Consider the following 16,130-nt stretch of genomic DNA (forward strand, 5'->3'; position numbering starts at 1 on the left):
TTTCATGGTACCCATTATGTTATGCTATAATGATTGTTAACATGCTTCTTTCCTCAGCCTCTGTGATATTGTGATTTAAAATAAGAAATACATATTTAGTCTTCATGCTGTTTCTGGCAGTAGAGCTCCTAAAACCTTTGGAAGTTCCTAAGTGATGAGAGCCATAAAGGTGTTTCTGTTGTTTTAATAAGGTGACTTTTAGACCCCCACCTAAGGATGGGGGCTGGTTGCCAGGAGAACCAACCACGTGATTAGAGGGTTGGGACTTTTAGTTCCACTCCTGACTTCTAAGGATGGGAGAGGGGTTAGAGGTTGAATCGGTTGCCAATGGCTAATGACTTAATCAGTCATGAATATGTAATGAAGCCTCAACAAAAACCAGAAAGGACAGGGTTAAGAGAGCTTCCGGGCTGGTGAACACGTGGAGATTTGGGGAGAATGGCATGCTCCTAGGGGCATTGGAAGCCCCATGCCCTTTCCCCATACTTTACCCTATGCATCTCTTCCATCTGGCTGTTCCTGAGTTACATCCTTTTATAATAAACTGGTGATCTAGTAGAGTGTTAATTTAACACAACACCTCCTCTCCCAACCAAATTCTCCTTCTCAGACTGTTCTGATAACGTGCCTTCAGTTAGTTATCCAACCTACCCTCTTTCCTTCCTCATACTCCAGTCCCTTTCCCCAAAGGACAGGTTTTTTTTTTTTCTAAGATTCTTGTAACACTTGTAATGAAGCTTTCCTACTTCCTCATCATATTAGAACATTTATATTTTTATGCACAACTATCCAGTAACAAAGATGTCTTCACCCTGCCTCTGCTTAGGATCTTGCACTCCGGCCACTCTAGGCATCCCGTTAGGGCATGGGAAAAGTTCAGTTACTAATATAATTATAAGAGCCTCTTTGCATCTATCTCAGAGGGATGCACTCTGCATTGGGAGGGGAGCACTGGTGAAATTACATACTTTTCCTCAGGTCAAACAGACACCTGTGGTGACTGATAAAGACCATTCCTCCCAGAGCAGGCACCTTGTGCAGGGATGTAGGCTCTGCTTCCTTCTTCAGATAAAATTGTACAAGAGATACACCAGAATGGGAACTCTTAGTTTAAATAAAAGAGCCTTGGCTGGTCCCTGAAAGTGCTGGATATTGAAATCCTGTATGGAAAGCGCACTAGCAGATAGCTTCTCCAGAGTTGTATAAATTGGTACATTTTTGTTGGAGGCTTATTCCTTGCTTTTTTAGGATAAAAGAACAATGTTTCTCTTCTGCAGTGCCTTCTTCTATCTAATGTGAAAAGTGTCCTAAGCCTGAGAAATACTACGATAGTCTCCATCCTGGGGCCCCTTTCCACATAGTCCGAAGACTCTTGCTTCTTTGGGGCAGGTGGTATCCTTTTCCTTTCCACACCTTCAGCCCCCACACATTCCCTTCTTAGCTGTCACAACACACTTTATTTTAACAAGTGTTTGGGGGCTTTGCTTCTATCAGTGAGGATAAGCTCATGCTCAGTTGGCTTCCCCCAGTCTTTGCATTTATTCTTTTGGAATCTGACTGCTGCCTCATAAAATAGTATGAAGCTATTACAGGCTCTTTAGTCATCTGATGCATTGGAATCCTTCTGCAGACCTGTGTTTCCAGTTTCAGGGGAGCCCAGTCACACCGGACTTGACTTTGCCTGATCTTTCTTTTCCCTTAAAATCCTCTTTGGTGTTACCTACATGCCGCTAACAAGCTTGGAAAAGTGCTAGGTCATTGTCATACACTAAAAGGATACTAGAATCTCCTCCAAGAATGTCCTTGGCTGGCCAGGGTCCCTGGGACACTCTGGGGAGAGTGCACAGCAGCATAGAGCTGAGCCCCTCTCTGGCATCCAAGGCTGGTCTTACAAGAGGCAGCACTTGCCTAGGTACCATCCACTTGCCAAATTCCAGACTCCCTGTCTTGTTTCCCATATTAGGTAATTCTGACTTTATTTTCCAATTGAAAGATGCAGTGTCAGAAATTATCCCAACTCCTGTGATAAATTTATAGGAGCTGAATTCTCTTCTAGGTTTAGTGAGGAATCACTAACAAAACAGGTTTCTTTAGTTCCTGGATTCCAGGAATTTCAGTGGTAGCAACACCTTTGACCCAAGCTCTGACTGTATCAATCTATCAGTTCCTATACATTCTCACTTCTCCCACCAGGTCTGCTAATAGTAACCAACAGAGTACGTACAGCTGAAATCAGATGCAGCTTAGTCTGTATATTTCTTTACATTTATAACCCCACTATAACTCTGCCCATAAAACCAGCTTTTTCTCTCCATGCATCCAGACAAAATCTTGGTTACTTTCACTTGCCAGACATTATTTCAGAATACTTTCTGTCATTTATTTGGCTGAAAAAAAAATCTTGGGCCTCTTTGCTCCCACGTTAGAAGGAGGAGCATTCCTCTGGCCCTTGCAGCCATGCTTTGCATTAAAAGAGTTAGCTGACTCGACACTTTCTCTCACCCATCAGAGACACTCACATGTACATTAGTCAAATCATAGCATCTGGCAACTCCAGGAAGAACAAGAACCATAAGAAAGATCTTCAACAAGGAGAATCTCCTGAAATGAGATTATCTAAACCCATAGGCCCCCAGAGGAATTCTGCTAAAAGGGTTAGCAATCTCCCTCGATGTGATATGGATCACAGTGATAATAGGCCAAGGAATGAAGAAATGGGACAGAAAGCTCATGTATCCTGTACTGGAAGAAGCATGTTTGATTGTGACTAATAACCCTGGAAAGCAACATGGCCTGAGAATGGCTTATGGTTATGGGAAAATTATCCCATGTTCCCTGCCAAGGTTACTGAGGGGCTGGGCTAGCTGCCATATAATTTAGACTCACAGAAGGAACTCATCTTGTGTGCCACCTGCCCTTAACTACTCTAAATTTAGTCGATGTTTTTTTTCTGTCAACAGCCATGGCTGGCTTTCGCGTGTCTTTCCAGCTTTTTACTGATTTCCAGTTTTCTTCCCCAAGCCAAACAGAACATACTCTTGGGGCCAAGTATTCTTTTTCATGTAGGAAGAAATGTAAGTGGAATCATTTCAAGGCCCAAGAGAACAAGAAAAGCCATTTCTCCCCTCACACCCCCACCCCAATGTAGTCTGTGTGTGGGGAAAGTGGAGGCAATGCAGCTGAATTTGGAACAACAGAAACTTTACACTGCGAGTGACAAGCTCCAGAAACACTGGATCCATGATCTCTTTTCCTAGTTCCAACTACTAATGATTCTGGCGTACACATGGGAGTGAGTGGAAAACTTTTAGAAGCCACGATCCAAATATTCTGGGCAAGCGTAATTGAGGCTCCTATTGTTTTGTAGCACGACGGGCTGGAGATGGATTTGCATTGTGATGTCTGAGCTGGAGGAACTGGTGCACTAAGCTGAGGGAAAGCACAACTGCCTAGTGTTTACAACATCTGTGTTACCTGGAAAACAATAGTCCTTGCTCTTCAAAAAGGAAACTTAAATGACCCCTTAGGACTTTCTTCTCTGTCTAGACATTCCAAACACCCAGGGAAATTCAAAGTATGTAACTTGTGGATTTGCACAGAGGGGTTTTTTGATCCACAGCCTTGAAGAGCACCAACTCTTTCACCAAAAGTTTGATTTCACTATTCCTCGCCATCCTGGATTGTGTTCTGGGTTATAAATTTCTAACTCCTCAAAAGTTTCATTATTTAAGAGTGTCTATACTTGTAAGCCTCCTGATGAAACTGATCCCCTCCCTCCCCTTCCCTACTCTTGTGATTGTCTCCTTCACCCTTTGAGGGAAGAGACTCAAACACCTTTACATCCCCGGAGCTTAGATGGGTGCCTGCTGCTCAGAGAAGGTGCTTGGTAACTGTTGGAAGAATGAGCAGGTGCACCCTTGTACCCTCGTCCTGTTGTCTCAGCATTCTCTTAGGATAATTTACCTCCGTGTCCGTCTCCCCTGCTAGTGTGTGAGCAGCTGGAGGGCGGAGTCCCCAGCCCAGTTTACTGTTGCGCCTCTCAAAGCACAGTGTTTGCTTGTAGTAGGTGCTCTGTATGGACTTAGGAATCTGTTGAACAAATACATTACCCAGTTTAAGTCTCTCCCGGGCAAACTCCCACTTGCTGGCATCATAAGGGAGCCGCTCACACTGCTCATCCAGGGGAACTTCATCTGGGTCCATTATAATTGATAGGTAGTCAGTCTTTATTTCAGAAGAAGACTGAAAAATAAAGAGATCTCAAGTCACCAAAAGGAAACAACTTTAAAAACACCAGCTATCCAATTTAAAACAATACCTGGCAACATCTGCTGCTATTTTGGTTCATTTGGTTAAAACAGTGTAGTTGGGTACAGAAAGTACCTCACCATATACACATATGCACATCACACTTGAGCGTGCAATTTCCATTAAACAACCCCTTATTATTCCCACACTAAAATTCTGTAGTACTAGCTCCACCATCCTATCTCAGATAAAATGCACTCAGATTCTCCAGAGACCTTATTGCTTGCTAAACAATTATCATGAAAGTCCTTCTCTAAAAAATGTATAGCATTTTTGTAAAATCGTTCCAATGACTAAAAATAACATTCTGTGGCCATTCTGTACAAGCAGGAATATACATGACAGATGGGCCAGCAGTGGGGTCTATGATGTGACTTTTCCACATTTGCAAGAAAAGCCAGAGGTGGCAAAGTAAGCCCAAGATCCCTGGGACAGTGGAGAGGCACAGTTCATGTGAAGTGTTTAAATATACTCAAAAGGCCTGGCCTCTTAGTTGCTGCAGCTACTTGAAAAGAATGGAGGGTCCATTAGTGAGATTAGAATTAAGATTACCCTTCAGTAAGAAATAGAGTTTGATTATTTCAAAGGCCAGGGAGTAAATAGGTTATAAGACTTAAAGCCATGCTCCGAGTTCGTTGGACCATTGGTAGGATGTCAAGTAAGTAAGATGGCATCTGCCTTCAAGTGTCTCATCTTGGTAATGCACATCAAGCCCAGAAAATACCCTTTATTTCAGATCGTAGATAACTAGATTTACATTTAGTGTCTTAGATTTATATCAGTGGGTGGATTTCCTGTTAATTAATTGTAGATTTCATGACTACGTTTCTGTGAGAGAACAGAAAAGAAGTATGCTTGCCCATATAAGGTAGGTTTTGATAACTCTTGCCTAGAAGTTATGTAAACTTCATTTAAATGAGTTTTGGGGCCCTTCCTTTCAAGGCCTTTCCTTAAAGAGAATCAGAGTTCAGTAGAGAAGACAACCTCTCCAAAAACACCATTTCACACCCATCCACATTCTTCAGCCCTTACTCACCCTGTTCTGGGCTGTCACAGCTCACCTCATCCATCACTTACAATCAGTCTCCTTCTCACAGAAATTATCACTAAAATGTGTGACAAAGAACTCAAAGTAGAAGGATTTGCCTGGCCTCCACAAAGAGTAGAAAACAGATATGGAGCACGTTTGTCACAAACTGCATTTGCCAGTGGTGTTAGACTCTAAGGACCTGGCCTGTCAGACACTCATGTGCGTCTATAGATTCCTATACCAGGGTGCTGGGTGTTCATTAGAGACACTGCTGGAGTAGGCTTTATGACTAAACTTTTCAGTGTCCAATATAGCCAAGTCCATGAGAAATAATCTGAAATCCTCAAAGAGCATAGGAGAGCTGAAGCCTAGCAAGGGACATCCCAGGTTCTGCAGGATGTGAGGGGAGGTTGGCAGAGGTGTTAGTGGAGGCAAGGGAGCAGGCAATGGAAGACAATCTCCCCATGTGACATCTACACAATTTTGTGGTTTATCTCAATAAGGAAGATGAGAGGAAACACTAAACAAACCTTAAGAGCTTTGAGGAGAATACGATAGTAGAATCTTAGTGGACAAATATTTATTCTTTCAGTTGACATTAACACTGAGCAGCTACTAGGTGCTTGGCATGAACTTGCACAGCTCAGTGCTTCAGAGCCCAGGTGTTGAGGCTCACTGCCTGGATTTGAAGCTCAGCTTCTGACCAGCACATAACTTTGGGCAAGTTGCTTAATCTTTCTAAGCCTAGTTTCCTTATCCATAAAATAGTGCTAATAATGGTACTTATCTCATAGAGTTGTTGTGAATATTAAATGAAATAATCCATGTAAGCTATTAGAACAGGGCCTTGTATATAGTAAACATCAATAAATGTTAGTTATAATTATCACACTGGGCCATGCAGCAGAGGATAAAAAGATAAAATACAGTCTTTATCAATGAGGAATTTACACTGTGGTTAGAGAAAGCACATGGTAATATTTTTTTTTATGAGGAAGATTAGCCCTGAGCTAACTACTGCCAATCCTCCTCTTTTTGCTGAGGAAGATTGGCCCTGAGCTAACATCCATGCCCATCTTCCTCTATATGGGACAACTCCCACAGCATGACTTTTTGCCAAGCGGTGCCATGTCCGCATCCGGGATCCGAACTGGCGAACCCTGGACCGCCAAGAAGCAGAACGTGCGAACTTAACCGCTGCGCCACTGGGCCGGCCCCCTGGTAATATTTTTTGATGCTTTGTTCCTCTTTTCCTCCACAACCACTTTTTAAATTTCATAGGCACTCTGTTATTAAGATGATAATCTCTTGCTCTCATCCTTTATTATTGACATCAAAATTTCATAGATTTTTTGAAATACAAGGAACCTCTTCATTTTATTCTCAATTTACCTTTCCAGTTTTATTTCCACTATGTTCGTATATGCAAAATAACCAGACTCCTGCCCTATTCTGAGGAGTGGGAAGGAGTAGGGTGCGCTGTGTTTTTCTGCTTCTTTCCTTCCAGCCACAACCTTCAAAGTCTGTCTCTAAAGTTTGCCTTCTCTGAAGTTTTTTCTCCCCCTCTCCTCCTTTGAACTCCTATAGCCTTTGTACCTCCCGTACAGATTTGGCAAGTTTTGCTTTTGTTAGATCTGTTTCCATATATGATGTATCTCCCCTTTCAAAATGCTATTGTTTGACTTTCGTTTCCTTCTAAAGCAGTGGCCTTAATTGTCGTGTCTAAAAACCAGTCACTCATTATAGCAAACGCCTGATGTTACGTATTTGCCATAGAGGATGGCTGCTAGCCTTGCCTCTCATACCAACGCTATAATTGGTTTTGAATATCAAGTCTAAGATCAAACAACCTGGGTTCAAAACTCAGCTCCAGCTCTATTTTTGTGACTTTGGGCAACTTACTTTACCTCTCTGAGCTTCAGTTTCCCTCTCTATAAAATGGGAATAATAATATATCCACCTCCTTGTGCTTTTGGAAGGATTAACTGAGATATTACATAAAGAGCTTCCCACGAGATCTGACACATTGCTAAGGGCCAATAAAGCTCTAGAAGTTGAGGAGGCCTTCTTGGCACTTTTCAAGTCCTGTTGATTTTACCTCCTAAATATCTCTTGACTCTAATCATTTAGACTAAGCTACCATCATTTCTTACTTGGACTGCTATAAAGTCTTCTGCTAGGGTCTTCTCTATTCACTCTTGCCCCCTCTGGTCCGTTGTCCTCACAGCAGCCAAAATAAGCTTTCCAGACACAAATCTTTCACAATTAGAATCGCCTACCTTTGCTTAACAACCCCCTCCACCCAAGGCCTCCTGTTGCTTCTAGAATACAAACTCAATTCCTTATCATAGCCTACAAGGCCCTGCCTGGTCAAGTGGTGCAGCCTTTCCTCTCCTCTACTCTCCTGCCTCACCTCACACCTTCTTCCCACCACTGCAGCCACACGGGCTTCTGTCAGTCTCTCGTTCTCATGGTGTTCCCTCTGCCCTGCCCGAGCCTCCTACCTGCTCTTCTCTCTCCCTGCAACAATTTTCCCTCCCTTCTTTGCCTGACCAACTCCCTTACACATCTTTTGGTCAGCTGACTCTAGTTGCAGTTTTACGTTTGTCTATGTCGTTGATTAAGGACAGTCTCCTCCACAGACTGCACGTCAGTGTTTGCTCCACTGTCATCAGAGAGCCTTACACAAGGCCTTGCACTCTGCATGGAGCAGGCACACAGGAGATATTTGAGGCATGAATGAGTGAGTGAGTGAGTGTTGACTCCCCACTGAACTTCAAAGAAGCAGGTTGTGCTGCAGGCGTAATTATAGAAATCTGATGTCTTGACTTCCAACCTGAACCTCACACTCCAAAGAACTTAACTGTATTGTGGGGCTCAAAGAGTATGGAACAGCAGTGCACTTCTTTGTGCTTCCATAATGTTATGAGAGATAAGTCAGAGGTGGGTCTTTATTTTGCTTTTTCCTTTTTGTTTCTTAGTGGAGAGTGAGGTTAAGAAAATGAAGGCTTCACAGGTCCCATGCTGAATTTAACTTAAAGACTTTATTACATTTTTTTTCTTCCTTCTTATTCTCCCCAAACCCCCCTAGTACCTAGTTGTATATTCTAGTTGTGAGTGCCTCTGGTTGTGCTATGTGGGACGCCGCCTCAGCATGGCCTGACAAGTGGTGCCATGTACGCGCCCAAGATCCGAACCAGTGAAACCCCGGACCGCCAAAGTGGAGGGCACGAACTTAATCACTCAGCCACGGGGTTGGCCCCCTATTACATATTTTATATCAAAATTATCCGTTCTGTCCCTTGGAAATATTAATCTGTCCATTGCTCTAGCTTTTCTTTTTAATATCCCACTTTGTGGTTGAGAGACATTCGAATGATTCATTTTCAGTGTTCACCAGGTCAGAGACAGGAACAAGAGGAAAAGGGAAGAAGAGGGTGTAACATTTGCTTAGTGCCCGCTCTAGACATCAGACAGGGCTTTGAGAATATTATGTAAATTGGAGCATAGAACTTCATCTGAAATGATCTTACCCTTTTTAGTTTTCGGATAAAGAGAGTTAATAGGAGCCAGAAGAGGGTTGCAGCCACACACGTACACGTCAGAGTGATTAGCTCCAGATTAGACTTGTCCGAGGTTCCTGGAGAGAGAAAAACACCAAGATGGTGCTAAAAAGCAATTCTCAAACTTAAGGTCTTTGTGGTTTTATAAAAGCGGTCCAGTGCCCCTACATGGCTCATCATGGTGACCGCAGTTGCTGGCACAAGAATTCGTCTCTGGGACAGATCCTTTCTTACCTTCTGAGTCAGGCAGGGTCCACAATATTATCACAGTAAATCGCACGTAAATTAAAAGACTGTCAAGAGAAATTTTGCTCTTAAGTTTGCAAACTTTGTAATCCCAGAAATAGCTAATTAAAAATCAGAAGAGAAATTTAAAAATGGGAAAAAATTAAGGCGGGAACAAAAGCCCATTAAAGTCCTAAATCTGGAATATGTTAAATCTCCCTAATGGATTTTAGAGGAAATTCTAGAGAAAAAAGAAAGAAATGACATAAAAGGGCTCCTTTGGGACTCACAAAATTCTTCAAAGTAGATTTAAAAAATAAAAATAAAACTCAAGGACTGTCACAATTGCCTGCTCACTCCTTTTGGAACAGCCAGGCCAAACCACCCACATCCCGCTCTCCACACCTGGGGCTCTATTTCTGACCTTTGCAGCAGTCAGCCTGCAGGGGCTGAGATGAGAAGAGATGACTGCTGGAGTGGGATTCTTCCCAATCACTTCATTTCCCAGAATCACAGAGATCAAAAGCTGAGCTCTGTTCCTCCATGACCAAAAAGAAAAGACCCAAAGTATTCGAGAGAAGCCTCCAGAGACGAAACTCTTTGGGATTTGGAAAGGAATGCCCCAGTGGGCCAGAACAGTAGTTCCCTGCTTATTGATTCCAGTGGACAGTTTCCCAGAAATTCTAAAGTAAGGCCCTTATCCTTTAACTTCATTAAAAGGAGACAGAGGCTTAGTATTACATTAGGCAGAGAACAATCGAAACTTACTCTTTTTAGAAATGATGATGTGAATGATATCATTTATCAAACACTTATTATGTGCCAAGCCCTCACTCCCACCCTGTGAAGTCGGTGGCAATAATATCCCCATTTCATAGATGAGTACTTCATGTTGTGGGGTTCTTCGTTTCAATTCAATAAAGACATATTGAGTCCTGCTATAGGCAAAGCTGGAGGCTGGAAGAGATAGGAAGATGAGCAGGAAGGGAAAGTTGTCACTCTCAAGGAGCTCAGTCACAGCCTAACCAAGAGATGGAAGGCAAATACAAAGAAATTAGATAAAAAGAGTTTCGGAGGTTGAGGGAATCTAATGCTTTTTGGAAGAAGTAACATTTGAAATGGACTTTGACCTACAGAGATGAAGGCAGGGGAGGGCATTATAGGCAGAGGGAACAGTATGAGTAAAGACCCAGACTTGGGAAGGCTAGGGCACTGATGGCAGTATAATGCAAGATAGAGGACAGGACCAGACCATAGAGAATGCTGAGCGTCTGTGTGGAGAGTTTAAACTAAATGCTGCAGGCAGTGGGAGCCAGTGTAGGCTCTCTGCCCTGAATAATTGCAAACACACGTGCTAGAAACCTGAACCTCTTCTTTCTTCTCTCTTAACCATTAGCCACCAAGTACATACACTTCCTGTAGGCCATAGTCCCTGCCACAGTGTATCCCTTTTAATCTAGAGGGGAAACTGACGTTTTCTCTCTATCCAGTCTATCACAAAGTCCTGCCTGTTCTGCTTCCATGGCTCATGAAATTTTCACCTCCTCACCTACCCCAGTATCACTGCCTTAATCAAGGTCATCAGATCTTACCTGGACTACTGCATTACCTTCCTAACCAGGCTGGGCTCCCTTCAGTCTCTCCTCCACTCTGTAGCTAGAGTGATCTTGCCAAGTCATATATTTAATCCTGTTACACCTCTCCCTAAATTCTATCATTGCCCCCACCCCTAGTCACTGTAGAGATAAAAATCCATATCCTTAGGTCCCTTATGCCCAGCGTTGCCTATCTCTTCAGCTTCATCTCCTGCTGTCCTCCCGCTTGCTCCAGTCACATCAAAATACTTGTAGTTTCTTAAGTATACCAGCCCTTCTGAACCTTTATGCTTTGGCCTTTGCAGTTTCTCCACCAGAATGTAAGCTTCCTGAGGGCTGAGGCCACATCTTATTCATCTTTATATCCCCACTCAGTGAATTAAAGGATAAATTATGTTTTGCTTTATTTGTCTCCAAAGAATTTCATGAAACTTTCAAAGGGTTCAGAGTCAAATTCCTGGTTGTGTGTATTAATCCAGTAAACATACGGGATACCACCTGTGTCCCAGGCTCTGTTCTGGGTGCTGCTATATAGTGGTAAGTGAAAGGACATGGTCTAGAGCTCAGTCTGGCCTTCAGTCTGGACTGATGGGTATGTTCAAAGTTCTGAGTGAAGCAGCAGAATGTAGAATTGTGTTTCTCATGTTCATTGCTATATCTCTGGTGTTTGGAAGAGTACCTGGCATGCTGAAAATATTGGTCAAGTGAATGAATGAATTTAGCTTCATTTGCTGCTGTGTCAGCTTGTGGTTAAGTTTCCCTGAACCTCATGAGATTGATTGAAAACAACTTCCTCGAAGAAGTTTCAAAGTATGATAACCTTTCTCTTAGTACACATCCTCTCGATGGGAATATTGTAAACTTGAGTAAATATGAGTTTGGATTTCTTCCACTATAGTGAGAATTCTAATGTTGCCTTGCTATATTCACACACACGCTTCTTTGCTTATGCTGCAAATAAGTTTTGTGGAACCTGGTTGGGACCTGCAAAGGGCACAGTGGCCTCTGGCTGTTGGAGATGTTGATCGCATTTTGAGACATGGCGCTGTCTGTATAAAACCTCTGCAGATGCCTCCTGCATGGAATGCTCGGGAGAGACTCCCTCCCATTGTGAGAACTTTCTCACTGCATTCCATGGGGCAGGAAGTTGACCCCCAAAGTCATTCCACAGTCCTTACTCAGGCAAAATTCCTTTCAGTGGGATCAAATGTGTTTGTGTGCACTTACACATTTAAAGAATCAACTCATTAAAACACATCTTCAAGATAAACATTTATTAGAAGGGAAAGATCTATTTAATATTCTATCACTGCTTACTGAAAACTAAAACAAGAATTTTACAAGATACAATGTAGTAGCTATGCTCTATCTCTATCTTATTTGATAGCTTGATCTCTATCTTTATTTTAAAAGTAACTGTTAGGATATTCTTATGCTGGGTAGACTGATTTAAGTCAGCAGCATCTCATTCTATACAGCTCTTGGATGTTTTCTCAGAGGTCAAACATCTACACACTGGCCTGACTAGACCCAGCTTCGACTGGCTGGTGACAGCTGATGAGCTCAGTGCCTGAAATAGTCCAGCTGCACATTGCAGGGGAAAGGAGGCCAGCGGAAACGTGGGTAGGATTTGACAATAATGAGGAGTTAGCACTGGGCCTCAGAGACTCACTCTTATATGATGTGTGTGAAAGGCCAGCATTAGGACATGGTACAAGGTTATTTTTATATGGGATCCTGACAAGAATGTGGCCAATTTGAAGAGTTCAGGTAATTGTACCTTTTATTACAGATTGTTGCCCCTGTTGCACAGAGTGTTCCATGTCAATTACCCTCCCAGGCTTCATACCATTCTTCTTGGGACAGGAAGGAAGGTGCCACCCAGGGGATGGACTGAGTTCCGACGGGTGGTGTGCCTTGTCTGGAGACTGTGCAGCTGTGCAGTGTCCTGCTGCCCTGCCTTGAGCCTTTCTGATGGGGATGGCAGGGTGTACAGGGCCTGGGCTTTGTGGTATGGCAGCATCGCACCCTGACGTGTGGCATTGTGTGGCACCAGACTGCTTGAATCAACAAGCAGCAGAGCCAGACAACTCAGTTCATGCAGTATACCTGGGTGGTGCTTCCTAAGATGTTAGGGAAGATCACCAAGGAAAAGACCAGGGCTCCTGGCCCCAGGGCCTGCCTTGACTTCAGAGAGTGAGCACAAGTTTCATGAGGAAAGCGCAGGAAGCCTTCATGTGACCCTACAACCAGCATTGTCTTAGACCAAGGACTCAGTGCCCCAGCTTCCTCATCGTTACAATGTGGAGATGACAACAGCACTCGACCTCACAGGCGAAATACGTAAACCTAGTGTGAGCAATTATTTTGAAGCCTTCCTTCCCTACTCTCTCTCCCCTTTCCTTTTTTTTCCTTATCACTTTTTGGACTTCAAGTACAAGAGAATTTTTTTTCATTCAAACATATTGCATATATCACAATTTGTCTTTTCTTTCTAAAACCAATCAGACTTCGACCCAAATACCGATCATTCTCTGCAGACAACTGAGTCATCACTTTCCCTGAGAAATTTACCTGACACTCTGCAGGGTGGCTTAGATGTTATTCTCTGGTCCTGTCATTAATTTGAGGTAACTGTTTATGTGGGTTTATTGCCCACTAAACTGTTAGGACTTCAAGAGAGGGGTATGTTTCTTGTTAATTTTGCATCTCTAGCACTGGCCCCGAGGATGTCTTAATAAATGTTTGTATGTGGATGAAAATTAAATTAATCAGATACACCTAGAGCTGACTCTCCTCATGGACCAGTCAAGTAGCACTACCTTATTCTGTCTAAAATCCAGTCACCAGTTAAGCTTATTATATGATTTCTCTAAGACTTATTGGAATATTAAAATTGGCCTTCATACTGTTTATGAAGCCTTTTAGGAATCTATGTTTACCACTTGGAACCCCTGTTAAGGACAGTGATGTATAGAAATACTGTATTCAGATTAAATTTGAAGTACATTTGAAAGAGTAATTTTTGGTAAAGGTATTTAAAATTGCTATTATGTGACATCAGTCCCGTAACATATTTTTATTATAGCAAGTTAAACCCTTAGGTCAAACAGGAATTTTGTGGTTTGGAACACAATTTGGGTGACACTGGCTAAGTCTAGGAAAACTATAATACAAAAAGTTTTGTTGAAATGGAATTTGGTTTATGTTAACAAACAATAATGTTAGCTAACATTTAAAGTTGCTATTATATGCCAGATACTGTTTTAAATGTGTTAATCCTTACAACAACCCTGTAAAGTTGTATACCATTATTAACATCCATTTTGCGAGTGAGCAAACTGAAGCACCAGGTAGGTAAGTAATTTGCCCAAGGTTACACAGCTCATGAGCACTGATGCTCCTCACTTCAGAGTGGGTCCTCTTGACCACTGGGCTTTCTGCCTTAGGGTTGAGAGGCAGGAGAGCAGAAGGGTTAAACATGGATCCAGTTCTCAGCTCTGCCACTTCCTAGCTTTGTAACGCTGGACAAAGTCCTAAAGCTCTCTGTGCCTCAGATTCTCACTTGTAAGTAGAAAAAATCCTCACTGAATTATTGGGAAAGTTAAGTAGGCTAATGCGTGTTATGTTAAAACAGTGCACTGTGTGTTCAATAAGCATATGATATTATAATTACATAGTCCCAGGCCTTCACAGAGCCTAACAGCAAGTTCACTAAGCCTAAAACCCACTTTTTTGACCCCCTGCAATTTTTTACCAGCCTAGTTTCCACAGGAGGAATTAAGATGAATCTTTTTTGAGTTTAAATTATTTTACCCCAAGAATTATCTTCAAAAATGTCATATCACCCTAACTGAATTCTATCACCATTTTTTGAATTCTTGATCAAGGCCAGATGTCATTGTTTAGATTTGAAGTACAAAGGCATGTCTATCCTGTCCCCAGCCCTCCTGTGTGAAACTAGTGAACAGCAAGTTCATCTGTCTGTTTTGAGAACTCTTCTCTCCTTGGGAAACTTTTCTGAATTGCCAACACCCATGAGAGGAGTAGCATCAGGCTCCAACATCTTCATGTGAATTAGTTTATCACATCCTTCTTAGTACCAGAATAGCCATGGGAGTGAGTTTGGGGGCAGGATTCAGGAAGAGAGGAGCTAGAGTAGAGGACAGTCATGGATCAGAGGAGAGTCAGAAAGGAGAAATGAAAACTGCAAGCTGGCTAAGGGCGATAAAAAGAGTGGCTGGATACTCAAGACAATTCCGTTTCGAGCTTTCCAGGTTTTACTCTTGGAATTTTATCAAAGAACATAGTCTATACTTCCTGCTGTATGAGTCCTTTCCTGAAATGCGTTAATTTGCAATTATTGTGGCACAGAAGTTATAGACGACATCTATAATGCCAATTCAAGTCTTTAGACTGCAGGACCCTGAGGCAGTCCTTCTGTGCTTCCCATGATTTTTTGTATCCATCAGTCATCCTCAAAAAAATGTTTCAAATGGTAATTATTCTTCAAGTTGTTTCCTCCTGTGAAATTAGAAATGCTATTAAAATAGCATTTCAATAGCAAGGCCTAAATCTGTTCTAAGAATGTATGTTTATATATGTGGTTATTACTTGCAATAATAATTATAAAGTATAATTTACCTTAAGTCCTTAGATGAAAATGTGCCGCACTTTCATTGTAACAGTCCCAATTGAGTTCCATGGGCTATTGAGTGCTATGTTAACTTCAGAAATAATTTGGTTAGTAACAGTTTTGTTGCTGTTGTTTTAATATTAGAACTTCCCCTCTGAGAGCTCCCCTGTGCTCCGGTGCTTGCGCGCACAGTCCAAACCAAACAAGACCTGTGCTTATTTAAAGCAGCTACACTTGGACTCCCCAGGCCACTCATCCTTTCAGATACAAAAATAACACATTGTTTTATCTGTGACTATAAGAATCCTTTTTCAAAGGAAATAAAAAGAGCAGACAGTTTCCTTCCTGGCTAATTCATGAACCTCTTTAAATCTGTTAAACATAGCCATAGACACAACTCATTTGCCTGATTTCATTTCCTAAACTCAACTTGACAAGATAGGTTGGTGTGAAGGGTCTATATGCATATATTAGAAAATTAAGTCTAAATTGGGAATGTTTCACAGCCACCAGAATGAGAAGAATAATGATTTAGACTCTAGAGCAAGAATCCAATTTCACTGATAAAATTACTGAGCAGGTACTGCATTCAACTATTCTGAACAGCATCCAAGAATCAGATTTTTATTCAATGAACCCAAAGTACGTCCCTTCAAGATACTGCATCTAACTCATAAGATCCACATAATATCAACTTTCAAAACTTTTTCCTATTCAAAATTATATCCTTATGTGGATCCGAAACCTGCCTCCTTGAAACTTTACCACCATCT

The 16,130-nt window shown here is 42.1% G+C and overlaps 1 protein-coding gene across 1 annotated transcript in view; it reads right to left on the reverse strand.

Moving 5' to 3' along the window:
• The window catches only part of FLT1 (fms related receptor tyrosine kinase 1), a 172,680-nt gene that overhangs the window by 31,984 nt on the left and 124,566 nt on the right, over window positions 1-16,130 (reverse strand). The window contains exons 16-17 of the mRNA XM_008536754.2: window positions 8,872-8,978; window positions 4,110-4,242 (exon numbers count right to left, since the gene is read on the reverse strand). Of these exons, the coding sequence (XP_008534976.1) occupies window positions 4,110-4,242; window positions 8,872-8,978 (240 nt within the window). The remainder of the gene's footprint in view (window positions 1-4,109; window positions 4,243-8,871; window positions 8,979-16,130) is intronic.

This window comes from Equus przewalskii, chromosome 16 (genome assembly GCF_037783145.1).
Source record: "Equus przewalskii isolate Varuska chromosome 16, EquPr2, whole genome shotgun sequence".
Classification (NCBI taxonomy): domain Eukaryota; kingdom Metazoa; phylum Chordata; class Mammalia; order Perissodactyla; family Equidae; genus Equus; species Equus przewalskii.